The 13,950-nt window shown below is 35.5% G+C and overlaps 2 protein-coding genes across 3 annotated transcripts; one reads left to right on the top strand and one right to left on the bottom strand.

Annotated features, from left to right (window-relative positions):
• Positions 1-99: 99 nt before the first annotated feature.
• Positions 100-5,151, top strand: LOC143906933 (uncharacterized). The gene is made up of 3 exons (XM_077423317.1): positions 100-228; positions 782-2,979; positions 4,099-5,151. The coding sequence occupies exons 2-3, from the start codon at positions 2,637-2,639 to the stop codon at positions 4,887-4,889; spliced, it is 1,134 nt and encodes a 377-aa protein (XP_077279443.1). The 5' UTR covers positions 100-228; positions 782-2,636; the 3' UTR covers positions 4,890-5,151.
• A 46-nt stretch (positions 5,152-5,197) lies between these two features.
• Positions 5,198-13,370, bottom strand: LOC143906924 (nucleolar pre-ribosomal-associated protein 1). Of its 2 annotated transcripts, XM_077423303.1 has the most exons (10): positions 12,853-13,368; positions 12,192-12,780; positions 11,551-11,844; positions 10,262-11,461; positions 8,116-9,250; positions 7,773-7,900; positions 7,498-7,707; positions 7,036-7,256; positions 6,218-6,614; positions 5,198-5,635 (listed from the first exon to the last, which is right to left on the bottom strand). In XM_077423303.1, exons 1-10 carry the CDS (start codon positions 13,284-13,286, stop codon positions 5,342-5,344), a joined length of 4,902 nt encoding a protein of 1,633 aa, XP_077279429.1. In that variant the 5' UTR covers positions 13,287-13,368; the 3' UTR covers positions 5,198-5,341. The 2 variants fall into 2 exon arrangements, with proteins under 2 accessions (XP_077279429.1, XP_077279428.1); XM_077423302.1 differs by having other exon boundaries at positions 8,116-11,461; positions 12,853-13,370.
• Positions 13,371-13,950: the final 580 nt, after the last annotated feature.

The raw sequence follows: 13,950 nt of genomic DNA, 5'->3' as shown, positions 1-13,950 counted from the left end.
TTCGCGACGTATCGACATTTGTTGATACAATTGACTTTTCAGAGTGCGCACTTTCGTGGACGTGTTCTTTCGATCGGAAGACTCGAAAAGGCGGCCGCACCGAGACTGGTCGCGTCGGGAGAAAGCTGCAACTCGCGAGCGAGTGCCGCGAGTGGTTCTTCGGGAACCCAGTATTCAGTACCGTCGCTAGTCGTACCAACTCGATAAGACCCAGATGAAGAACGAAAGGTACTAAAAAATTATATAATAAAACACAACGTCTATAGCTAAAGAATCCGATAGGAAACAATAAAAAAAAACAAATTTAAACTTTATAGAATTTCACTGTAAATTATTATCGATACAAACACATCCATTAATATTTGTTTCTCTCGTTTTTAACTGTATTTCAGTTAAATGATTAAATGTATATTTAAATACATATATTTTTCTACGTAATTTATAGATTTTATGCAATTAACGGAATATAATTAGATTCTATGTTACATCCTAATATAATAGATCATAAATCTATTTTAATTTTATCAGAAAGTATATATTTTTTTATGTTTATATAAATTATATGTGTAATATTTGCAAATTAAATATATTACATTCTATCGTTCAAAGATACTATTTGACACTTAGATAATTTAATAGATCATAATTTAGATAAAGGCGATAAAAATTTGTTCATTTTTTTTCATTATTAATAATAATTATTCGATAAATCAAATTTGAATTATTATTCATAAGAAAAACTTACATATATTGTTTAGAAATAAGTGAATATTTTATTTAGATATGGGTAACTAAAAACTTGTTAGCCGACACTGACCCCTACTACCGGAGCAATGTCACCCCTTCCACCGTAACCCTCGCCATCCCGCTACGACAACTGGACTATCCCGACTACTATATGAATCTGTTATGTCTCGACCAACAGCATAACTAATGATGGCACTGGAATCAATGTCCATTCGCACGTGAAGAAAAATTTACGTGGCCTCTTCTTTATGGGAATTAAAATAACTGTGTGACATAATTTACATCGTTATCTATATGTTAAAAAATACATGATTCTATAGATAAAAAATTGTATTTATAATGTAAATGTGTAAATATAGTATGGAGAATATTTATTATTATATGTATAATAATGTTTTTAACATTAAATTTCTTTTATTAAAATGTAGGTATATAAGTATAAGTAACAAAATTGATAATGCCATTTATGGAGTTTATATAAAAAAATCACTTTTTTAATATTTTAATCTGACAAAGTAACATTTCATTACTTGATTAATTCTTTGAGATATTTAATATATCTTTCACTAATAAACTGAATATTCAATTTGGAAAAATTTGATATCAAGTGAAAATATATCGAGATCGATTTCGAAGAAGTAATAATTAGCCCATGGTGGAAGCTTCCATCATGAATTCGCCGTGAAATGCAGCAAATATCAGAAAAACAATTACGAAGCAATAAAGATTATTATAGATATCTCGTTATGTCGTCTAAATGAAGAAAATTTTAAGTGAAAATCAATTTTTGGAAAATGTCGTACATTATTTCTAATACAAATCTTTATCAATGTTACGAGATAACATAATGGATTCTTTACAAAACAGCAGATGAGTATGTTAATTTAGATCTCCTTGAATTTTAATAATTTGTGTGACATTTAATCCTCATTCTCCCGCTTTCTCGCTTCTTCCTTCCTTCATCTTCCTTCTTTCTCTTCTTTATATTACTAAATAATTTATTAATGTAATTCACACTATATAAATATCATAAATATGATTGTATATATGTGTATATTATTATATTGGTAATTATTCAATTTACACCCCTCACCTACGATTTTGATGAACTTAGGCTTATTCGACGAAAAAAACTTCATCAAATTGATTAGTTATTACTTTATTAGGTTAATAATTTAAATTATATTAATTTTGTGTGTGTGTGTGTGTGTGTGTGCGCGTGCGTGCGTGCGTGCGTATCTACATTTTTAGGCGACAGAAGACACAAATAAGAAATAAATTGCAGTTAAAATGGAAGACAATTAGTTGCTTTATTATGGAAATTTACAAATCATAAGCTTACTTCTCCCTGATGCTATTACTAGGCCGAATTACTTTGGAGCACAACGAACAATGTTATAACACCGTGGTAGATGAAAATGAGTCCCTTGCAATAAAATCAGTGATATAAACTTGTAAGTCAAGATTGCAAAAATACATTTTTCTAATCGCGCAATCTAATTTTTAAGATCAAGGATTCGCTTAGAAATGATTGACTTTCTTCCCGATAAAGCAACTTTCTTTTATTCTGCTAGCTTATTCCTTCTAAAATCTATTTCCTTTTTATCAGTAATATATATATGTATGTGTGTAACCTTTAATCTTTTTTATTATAATTTTTTTCTATTTTCTAATATTTGTGTGTGTGTTCCAGCTATATTTCTGCATTTTTTTATGTTTATAAGAAGAAATTTAAAACGTGAAATAAACGGAATGAAATAAATTTTATATTATTCCATCTTAGATAGACGTTCAAACTTGAGGAGAGAGAGAGAGAGAGAGAGAGAGAGAGAGAGAGAGAGAGAGAAGATGAAATCAAAATTGCAGCTCTCCAAAAAACTATTTCAACAATGACACAGCGTCCTTTTAATTCTACTATCGAACAATCACAAATGGCTGAAGCTAAAAAAATCCGCGATAGGGAGATGCGCGGAATTCGGTCGACCAATTTTATCCAATGCTATTTTGATCGTAAAAACAAAGGCAGAATACAGAAAATTAAATACATAAATGACATTATAGAAGATTTGGAACGCTATGGGCCAGCTGGGTTGATACATATCGCCGTTCTGAGTAGCATAATCGAAAGACCCATCAAAATATGGAATGCTAATGGAAGTTTAAACAAAATAATCGGCAGAAGAAAAACGGGACATCACGTAGACATAGAATATCATGCGACCGAAGGAGTAGGTAAGCTCTTAATTAAATAGTTTCCAAAAGAAGTGAACCAAGTTTATGATTTCTAAGGTTTTTATGGTGTATTTCAAAACGGTTTCACCTTTTTAGTCTAGTTTAGAATAAAACTGGAAAGCGGTAGAGAGAAAAATATACCTTCATGTCCCGGTATAACTTACGTTAAACTTTGTATCTTAATACCTCATTCTTTTCACTTAACAACTCGGTCTAAATATGAAATTTGCATCATGGGTTCTGTAACATCATGCCCGACTTTAACACATTGTAGACGCGTATTATAAGATAATTAAATAACTTAACATGCTTCACGGTAAAATATATAAACTATTAACTATATCTTATTGTTTACATCCGTCGCTACTCGTAGAAGAAGAAAAATTACACATATATGCATAGTTTTTTAAATATATTAAGACCATTTTACACATCACTTTCTATCTCGGGTGACCAAGTATGTGGTGAACAGATTTTGTAAAGTATTTGCTAAAAAATTTGTCAACAAAAAAGCTAAATATTTGAAATAGGATTTATCGCGTACGTACTGTTGTCGATTTTATATTGACGAAAATATAGAAAAATTTATCAATAAAATGTAGCAATAAATTAGTAATAGTAAAGATCAAGGAAATCTGCAACACAGATTTATGTAGATTAACGACGTTTATCCGATTTTTTATCGCTAAACTGCCATTCGTATTATATTTGCAAGCTCTACCAAAACTTAATGCGATATCAATCTGCTGCAATTTTACTCGAATGTTTTGCATGCTTCATATTTTGTTCATAACTTTTTAATAAGCAATGAGAGGTAATTATAAAATCTTTTTGAAGATTATTCATGATTTTAACAATCTATGTCAAAGATATTGGAGTTTGAAGCAAATTGAATCCCCGCGCCATTTCTATAGTTTTATCATACAGTTTAATACAATATTGATTTATAGCAGAAGATGACCATTTTTTCCTTATAAAACCAGCCACTCCATTTCCTTTTTTCTCTTACACTACAATATACGCACATAATTGAAATTTATAAAACCGACATTTTACATATAAAAATTTCATATACATTTTATCCTATTTCCCGTCCAAATTTTCCTAATCCTTCTCTAGGCCATTGGACCTTAAAAGGTGGCAAAGATCCCGACAATGTTATCACTGATTTAAACAGCTGTCTCTTTTCGGTGATCGGCTGTCAAATTGGGCAGGATCCATTAAAACTTCGTAAATGGACGGTGCTAAAACTGAAGAACAACTTTCAGAATTTGGCCAAATGGATAGACAAGGTCAAGTTGGAGAGAAACGACAAGATGATCTTGATGATTGGCGGGGCTGCTAGGTACAGTGGTACAAAGCCTGCCCATGCTAAAACGATTCTGGACAGATCAGAGAATAGAGAAGGTAATTGTTACCGATGGCGAGACACCCGGCAAGCAAAGTCTTATCGCCACTATCTTAGAGGTCATGCTAGAGGACACTCCATGAAGATCTGTTCAGAGACTGATCCTTATCAAACAGTCGTGCAATATGCTAGATCGAAATCTGCAGACAAAGCTGGTTTCCTATCACGAAAGGATCAAGACTTTGTCGCTGATTTGGCATTGCGAACAGAAACGGCTAAAACAGCTATGCGCAAGCTCAGTGATTCAAAAAATCCAAGTTATTATGAAGAAATACTTATATCGGCTGAGTCTTTAACGGAGGTATGCAGCGGGAAGTGCAGCTTGCCCCAAATAAAAGTGTGGAATAAAAACGGAGAGGAATATCCGTGCAGTTTAGAAGATTTAAAAAATGTGAAATTACTACTAACTCATCAACCTAACAAACGCTGGACGCGGGACAACGCGGATGTCTTCGTTATTACTTTTTATCCTATTGTTAACAATAGATATCAATACTATTGAGTATTTCCGAAACTTTAGGTAAAGTAGGAAACTTTACCATTGGTAAATGATACAAGTTTTCAACACGTGTTTATTAATTACTTATTATGATTTTTAATTCTGAATAAATGTACATATTTTTCAGTTTATTTACGATTGAAATAAAAAAAGAAAGCAAAAATATGGTAATTTTCTTATAATGAAAAAAAGTAGCGAGGTCCTTTCAACCCCAGTGTATCTACGTATGCGAAAAATACGTGTAAATAGGTGTGTATACCTAGGGTTAAGTAGTGGTAAGAAACAAAAATTAAAAAAAAAAGGCGAAGAAATTAAGTTACAAAAAAAGAAAAAAATTTATTTCAGAACTTGTTAGAAAATTACTTAATTTAACTATTCTATACACTTTCTATATGCTTTACTTATCTCCCATTTCCATCTTCAAATTTTGAATATACACACATTTTCGAGAATAATTATTTCAAGAAAATATAACTAGCACGGACTTTATCTCTATTCTTTGAATGTACTCGTAATAACAAAAGAATACTAAATAATAGAGTTTTGTAATGACTAATGTCCTGCGCCGAATTATCTAGGGTGTTCAGCAAATTTTCAATTATGGTAATAATGATTCTGATTTCTGCTTCACAAATGTCCAAGTGGTTGACAATCTCGTGCAGCCAAGGAAGCATGCCATATCCTCGTGTGAGAAGTAAGGATGCTTTTGGAATTCTGGTAGTAGAGGCGACGACTTCCAAAATTAATTTCTAGAAGAAAAAAATAAAATAATGACTAATTTACATCGATAAAGTTTATTAATTTATATGAAATAGATAATATGAGAATTGTATACAGCAATAAAGAAATAATTTCAGATTATATGAACAGATCATATCTACTCGGTTTGTTTTATTGATACATTTAGAAAACGATCAATTAAATATCAAAATTGCTTCTTGATTTTCATTATGATTGAATTGTTATTCGATACAAGCAAATTTCCTTATTTTTACCCCATCCAGTCAAACAAATTCCCTATCTTTAGCCTTTTCTCACAATCCTCGTTCTTGTCCCAAAGATGTATGTACAAAATAAAAACATCATTGTATCGACGATTCTAATAATAAGCAAGATTCAGATGTATATAGATTTCTTTCTTTTTAATTGTTTTCTTACATTGTGTATTTATGTGATTATGCAAACATGTATAAAGCAGTAAAAAAGCACCACGAAGAAAACTGTTAAAAATCTGACTATTTAGAGAATTAAAAGAATGTGAAGGTATTAAAATAAGGGCATTGATAATAAAAATGTTAAACTGTACAATATGCAACAAAGGATTAGCTCACCTTGGTCTTGGTATCCGACAGTGCGCAAGTGTGAAAGTCTAGGAGAATTTTAAACAACACGCATTTCAGGGCCACATTTACATCGTTTTCCTCCTTCATGCCATCCCGGATGTTCTCCAAGATCCAGTGCCGATGCGCGTTGTGCTCCACATGCGAGCTGTGCAACAACTGCAGCAGTTCCGGTATGGTATTTAGGTCCAACGCGGTTTTGGCCATTAGAAAGGTATGCAAGGGCGAATAAAGTGGGTGCAGAGGTTGACTGGCGATCAGTGAGGCCCTAGCTAGGAAGGTAGTCATCAGGCAACTCAGCCGAACATCCTTCAATGGACAATTTAAGGAAGCGATTCCATTTCGCATAGCATCAATTAAACGCATCCACAATAACTTTTCTTTAGACCTAATAAATAAGGAAATTTAGATCGTTTTTTTATCAAATCTTTTTTGCTGAAATATGGATTTGTTATAGAGATCTAAAAAATATACTTCTAATTTATATGGCAATTGATGGGAAAAAGATATCTGCCTTTTTAATATAAAGTTTGGAGAGAACCTCCAAATTGTAAATTGCATTAATTTACAAAAAAAGTAGAACATAAAAGAAAGACCAATAATATAATCAAAGAGAACTAAACAAATTGAATTTAAAATTTGACATCAAAATAACTTGACAATAAATAAGTAATTAAATTACTGATAAATGGCCTGAATTATAAATTATGACAAATAATAAAGTTCTATATTGTAAAAGACCTATTATTTATCATACTGCTATCTAGCCGTTTCAATCTCTCGCTTAATTACTAAAATTGCTATTGTACTTAGATGCTTCCAAGTGAAAGTAGTATCTAGAGATGATGGTATATGCTGTCATCCGAATATCGCTTGAATCACTGCAACATGTAGCAAGTACTAATGCTAATGCACCACTCTGGCTTATTTTGTGACACGCGACAATATTATTTTCTGCTAATAGGGTACACAGCAACGGCAGATAAAATGCTGGATCATATACATTACTATTCTCATGTAACTCATCACTCTGTAAAAGAAAAACAATAGAATTTTTAATTAATCTCCAAAGAAAAACGATAAATATCTAAGCGATATCAAGTCCTACGAGGTATCTAATTCTCGCCTTTTCCTTGCTGGCAGCTTATACAAAAATTTGAACTTTATTTTTAAAAAAGGTTTATAAAGTAGAGATCGAATATCTCATACTAAAAATTTGTCTAAAATTTTGATATCGTTCTTGCAAAAATATAAATATTCGGATTGTTTACCTTTATTGCTCTGTGTATGGGATAATTTTTTATAGTCTCGTTGACAATGTCCTTATTGAACAAGTTAAAGATCTCGGAAGTGGAAGGTTGCCTCCACAGAGCAGTATCCGTCTCTCCCTTTACGCTGTAACGTGTTGCTGCGGCGCTTCCCCATAAGTACGGCCAGTACTGTTGGAGCTTAACATTATGAGTTTCATAATACTGAAGAATCTGGAAGAATTAGATATTACAACTTCAATATTCCTTCAACGACGCGCGATAATCGTGATTCTTACCTGCAAAATGCGCTGATCAACGTGACAAAGGGTGGCATTGTAAGCCGCAAGATAAAGAGGCACGTGCGAGGCAGTCATTACAGAGTGATTCTTTCGAGCGAGTATTCTCAGTAATTCGACCAGGTCGCCTGAAATGTCATGAAATGTCATCAAAGATTAAACTTATTTATGTAACGACAAATTCCTGCAAGATTTTAATACTTTATAGAGTCGCGAATCAAGACTGATTTTAAATGACGCAATTAGATTTGTATCACTGGCGAAAAATATCAATTTTTTTGGTCGAATAAGCATATTTCCACGTGTTCCCTCTTGATGATAGAACACGCGCGGGCAAGCTCACCTTTAACAGCGGATGACCCAAGCATAATATTAACAAACTCCGAATGGGACGTCGTCATTTCGAATAGCGTCTTCATATATTCATCGTCAACATTATCTCCATAAGCGATATCACATAAATTGCTCAGAGTTTTCAACACGTTCGATTGAGTCTCCTCGTCCTTAGCGTCTTTCAGACCTAATTTTAAGGAAAACCTAGTAAATTGCGGCCACGAGTAACTCTTGCTCAGCGAACTGAAGACAAAATTATCTTCAGTCTTTTTCAAACGAATCACCGCGCTGTTCAGCTTCTCGCATAAAACTTTGATTTTCTCCATGTTCTTCGACTCCTTTTTCAATGTCGAAGTCATTATGTGCAACAATACCTTTATCAGATCCATTAAAGATTTCTCTTTAGCCGTTATCAAACTTTCGCACTTCTTATATACGCTTTCCAGCAATTGCACGAAACAAACGGACACCATATCCAGTTTGTCGCCGTTCTGGGAAATGTTGTTGCAAATTTTCTCACACAGGACAAGATCGAAAGTGCTTTCGATGAGATAGACGATCGCTGCCGCGTTTTCTTCGATCCAGAAAACGGGATTTTGTGGCTCGGTCATATACGCGGCGATGTCGCTGCCGTAACGCTCGCGAAGACTTTGAAGAAACTTTTCATTCCATTTGTATTTCAAATTGCTGTTCAGTATTGGAAACACAATGTCTTGCTTCACGTTCTCCTTGAGAAAGTATTTCACCAGCGATGGAATAAGTCTGGTATTCTTGGTGATCAAGGTCGTTATCAGCTGGATCGTGGACGCGTTAATACTTTTTGTTATCAACAATGCAAAAGTATTGGTACTGACACCGGAAACATTGTGCGGAGAGATGGATAAATACTTTGCCAAGGCTTGCTCCCACCTTTCCACGTGATTTATCTTACTGGACTTCAGGTAAACCAAGTGTAAGCTAAACTTTTCTACGAACTGCTCGTTCATCGTGTCACGCAGTCTTGACTCCTTGCTGCAATACATGTCCAACAATACCGGAACGACGTGTCCGAATATGGACAGGTTTTCCTTATCGCTCGAAATAAATACAATCTTCTCCAACTTCATCAAGGCACGCAACAAGCTCGCGATATCCTTCGTTTCCAGCTGCAATATTTTCAATAAATCAATGGCGATATCATAATTATTACTGCAGGCTTTCAACGGATTACTTTCAATAATATTCCTCAGTTGCGTGAGAAACTTGTCTCTAAACGCGAAAAATATATCGATCCCTGCATCATCATGTTTGTACAAATTCAAAACAGACTCACAGACTTTCAGGATAGTTTCAGTGATCATATATTCCACCGAATCTTTCGAAATTTCTTCACAAAATGGCGAGAAATAATGCAACAAAATAGAATGAGTGAAGATACATCTTGCATTTTCTTCAAGTGTTGCTACATTATTTTGATTCACGTCGTCAGATTGTCGAATGCTTAATAAAAACGCAAGCATAAGTTTGCAATTTTCGTTTTGGGTTTGTCGTAAGATTTTAGACTGTGCTAACTGTGCTAAATAAAATACAGTCATTTTCAACAACGTCTTGACATCGTACAAAGATAAGGAGTACTTAATAGTGACTTCCTTGCCGCTGTATTTAAAACAATACGTCGAATGACCATCATTAAACAATTTAGAAAATTCGATCAAGTCCATCTTGGAATCTGCCAACAGTATACTACTCAGTTTATGCAATAATCTTAAAGACGGCAACTTATCCTTCAAGGAAATAGGTTGCTTGTTACTTGACCAACTTTGCAAGTATTTATAAACTGGCAGGTTAATCAAATCTGTTGCCATATAAACCAGCAGATCCGGTACGACTTGACAATGTAGAGTATGGACCGTTACATAGGATAAATAAGTCAAGACCGTGGGGGTGCAATTTTTCTCATTTACCTTTTGCAGCGCACAGCATAAAAGTGGTGACACTGCCGTGCACGCTTGCATTCTGCAAGGATTGACATTCTCTTTACCGAAATTATTAAAAATAGTGCCAATCACCTCGTTAGTTTTCTTTATATCACAATTAGCAAATTCATTCATCGATATTGTTGTAGATGAAATTTTATTCGGCTGACCTTTGTTAAAAGGAAAATTTTTTAGATTTACCTTGTCAAGTAACCGATTAATCGCATCCTCTATCTCCTTTGTATCAAAGTTGGTCACTTGCTCGTTCCTCTGTGTTACACACTTAACAAGTTTAGTATCTTTCGAATTTTCTTGTTTGAATTTATAAAAGCTATCATCAAGTGTATCATCCTTCTTCTCGTCAAAACTAAATTGTCCGTTAATCAAAGACGAACCTACCGTAGATAATTCTTCTTGGTAGGGACTAATTTTGTCAGCTTTATCAAACAGTTCATTAATTATATTCTCCGCCGTTTTGACGTTGAGATTAGATATCTGATCGTTTATTACTCCTTCCGCTTGCGTTATGATATTTATATATTTGTCAATGTGTTTAATGGCGCTTTTCAGGACAGACATGAACCACTGCGTCAACTGCTCATTCTCTTTGGAATCCGCGTCTACTGAAAAGCCATTGATCCAAATATCTAATTGATCTTCACAGGTTTCAAACAAACCCGTTGCGTTTAACAGTTTTCTCGTAGCATTGTAGCTGTCCGGTGACGGATCTTTTTGACGAATCAGAGATATCAAAAAGACAAGAGCTTCCTTGAAAGCCTTTTCTTTTGGCGCAAAAATGGAAGAGTCCAAGGCAAGCAGGAACCGTATCGTCTTGACTTTCATGCAATTTACTTTCTCTAACTTGGTGATTTCTCCATCGTCTCTATCGTCTTGGAGGCTATTTAAATTCGATAGCAACAAACTCGGCTGTAAATTTGTCGAGATATCTAATAACTCTGGACATATATCTTGATACAAATGAAGAACGCTCAAGATACCATCAAGATGATCCACTAATTCTGGATCTTGAATGCTTTCTGCGTTTTCCGAAGCCTTTACGTTAGCGTCATTTTCAAAAGCTCGGCTCCATATTCGTAACATAGTTTCCAAGGTGGGGATAGCCCTTAGAATAAAATCCGTTATTTGATTTTGAACTATGGATGTTTCATAGAACTCTTTTACAGCTAAAAAAATAGCTTTCAGCTGATTAGCAATTATTAGGAGAAGAGATAAAGCTTCGTGTCTAACAGAAAGACTATCGTGATCCAATCCTGGTAAGATAGCGACTTTTACAATCGTGCTTGGAACCGCCAGAGAAAGTAACGCACTTATCAAATTGTTCGCTTTCAGTTCCGCAGCGCAAGTTTTGACGCAACTAACTGGATCGACTGATTTTACTATCTGCGAAAAGAACATATGATAAGTCAAACTGAAAAGACAGTGCGCAAAACAATAATCAATTTAGCAGCACACCTGGAAGCATCTCTCACCTTCCCTATAAATTTGAGAAGACGATTCCATTTGGGTGACACTCTGGGTTCAAGAAACGGTTCGATGGCATTATATTGCGAACGAATAAGATCTGGGCAGGCACCCATTATCCTAACAATCAAATCTGATGGCTTTTCATGTTCCCAAGGCTTCTCCAAGTTCTGAAGGACCGTACGTACCAGATGATTGTGCTTATTTCGCGAACCACCCAATGTTCGGTCATGGAAAATAACTCCATAACGATGTGACGTTAACAAAGTGATTAAGAACTCATGAACTATGTCACTAATGACCTAAATTAAACGGGAAGAATAAAGAAGAAAAGTAACGACAAGAAACTCGATAGCCGTGAATTAATATCGTAAAAGATTATTAAAAAGTCTATTTTTCACAATATTGCTCCTCAATTTTAAAGAATATATACTTTAATTTGCTTTTGTCAGAATTACTTCAATAAATATGTAAAATTGTTCTTCGTATACATTTTAATATTCAATAAATTTTTATTCTTCTCGTTATAAGAAGACTGATATTGCAATTAAACTAATTCTTGACACAAAGTCATATTGTAAATAATAACTTTATAATTATTAGAATAAACATCGTAATTTATTTATAATAAAGAGACGGTGACAATTACCTCTTTGTCCGCTCGAAAGTTCTCGCTCTCATCGACAGTGCGAGTTTTGTTTTTGGGCCAGTTGTTCGGGCCTTTCCAATTGTACAACGATATCAGATTCAACACAACCGGTATGGAAAATACGTGCATCTTTGTCGTTTTACTTACGCCAGTATTCTCCAGCACGTACGTCTTCACAGTGGTGAGAACCAAGGTGACGACTTCTTTCGAGTCGTACAGCAAATCTGAGAAGATGCAGCAGAGCATATTACGCTTGTCCAAGAGCGTTCTGATCACCAGCGTGTTCCCCTCCACGAGGAAAGCAAGAACAAAGTGAACGAAGCACGTTCGAACACTTTGAGAATCCGTGGGCTTGGTGCGTTGCGCTAGGCTCTCCAACGTTTGCCGCTGCAGCGACAAATGGATGAGCAGCTCCTTGGACAGGCTGCTGTCCAAGGACGCTATTGCCGCTAGCAGCCTCAGAACCACCTTACGCCGCTTACCGCTCTGAGTCGAAAGCATGGAGCGCACGACAGACATGTACGAGTTCAACAGATGACGACAAGCTTCTATCGCGCTACTGCGGTGCTGTGGGTACTCCGCCAAGATCCTACAAACAGAAAAATGTCCTCGAATAAAGTAGATGCGTGGATTCTCACGCTCGTTGCCTCAATATACGTGCCTCGTGAGTAAAATATGGATCGCGGAGAAGACAGTGGTAGCATTGGCAGCATTCTTCTCGTCGGAAGACTCCAACAGCCTCAGAACTTCGAGAACGCTGCCGCCGGCGAGCAGGTACTCCGCCGCAAGATCCCTCTCCTTGTTCTCGTTGCACATCGTCACGAACTTCCTCAGCACAGTCAAGTCGGCGGAGGTGGAAAAAAGCGTTCTCAGAGATCGTCCATTAAATATATCCTGCCCGTCATTGCAAGCAGCCTCGTCCTTCGCGTCATTTTTATCAAAATCTACGTTTTCTCGTGCTACGTCACGTTCAGGTTCAGGTACCTCCTCGAGAGAGCCGTTGATCTTAGCCTTTTTCGTCGACGTTTCATCCTCGTTTCTCGAGGTCCGCTTGCGTGCCTTCTTCTTCGGCTTACTAGCCGAATCCATTCTCATGTGTTTACTCGTGTTTATCCGCGCACGTGCTTCATATGGGCGCCGCCATACTTTCCCGACCCTTCCCGACTTTCCGCCTCGAAGCTCACCAGCAACGCCGGTCACGTGGCTACGAAGAGCCAATCAGGAATTCTATCGGAGGGAGACAGCGCACAACAGAGATCTGATGAATACCGGTCGATTTGTCTCTGAGAGCGAATGTCCATTCGCCGCAACAATCACACAATTTGACAAATCAAGTTTTATAGAAAATGAGTTTGAATCATTAAAATTTTGTAATATTATATATTTAAATGTGATTTTAGTGTAGGATAACTGATCGTAGAGGAATAAAAATATCTAACCATGTATATCAGCTCTTCATTCAGTTCTTAACACCTGCATTCTTTTGCAGGTCAACGTATGGTTTGAATATAGGCCAAAAGACACTGGATATGTGTCAAAGAAAAAAACCGAAAAACAACCACTCGGTTGATGAAACGTTAAATACCGTCATATAGATAAAAATATCGATAGAACAAGCAAGCCTTTCCAGACACGCGTCCGTCGAAAAATTTAAATTTTCGACTCATGAAAGCAACTATTGCAGCGAAATATTATACATAATTAGATTTTTTGTTTATTACGCAAGAAGCATAAGAAAGAAATTGACAAGGTTCTGTCA

The sequence above is a fragment of the Temnothorax americanus genome, unplaced genomic scaffold (assembly GCF_048541705.1).
Source record: "Temnothorax americanus isolate GAGA-0224 unplaced genomic scaffold, ASM4854170v1 Scaffold78, whole genome shotgun sequence".
NCBI classification, from domain to species: domain Eukaryota; kingdom Metazoa; phylum Arthropoda; class Insecta; order Hymenoptera; family Formicidae; genus Temnothorax; species Temnothorax americanus.
Note: the sequence above shows the minus strand (reverse complement) of the source record. Positions and strands in the feature narration are given on the sequence as shown.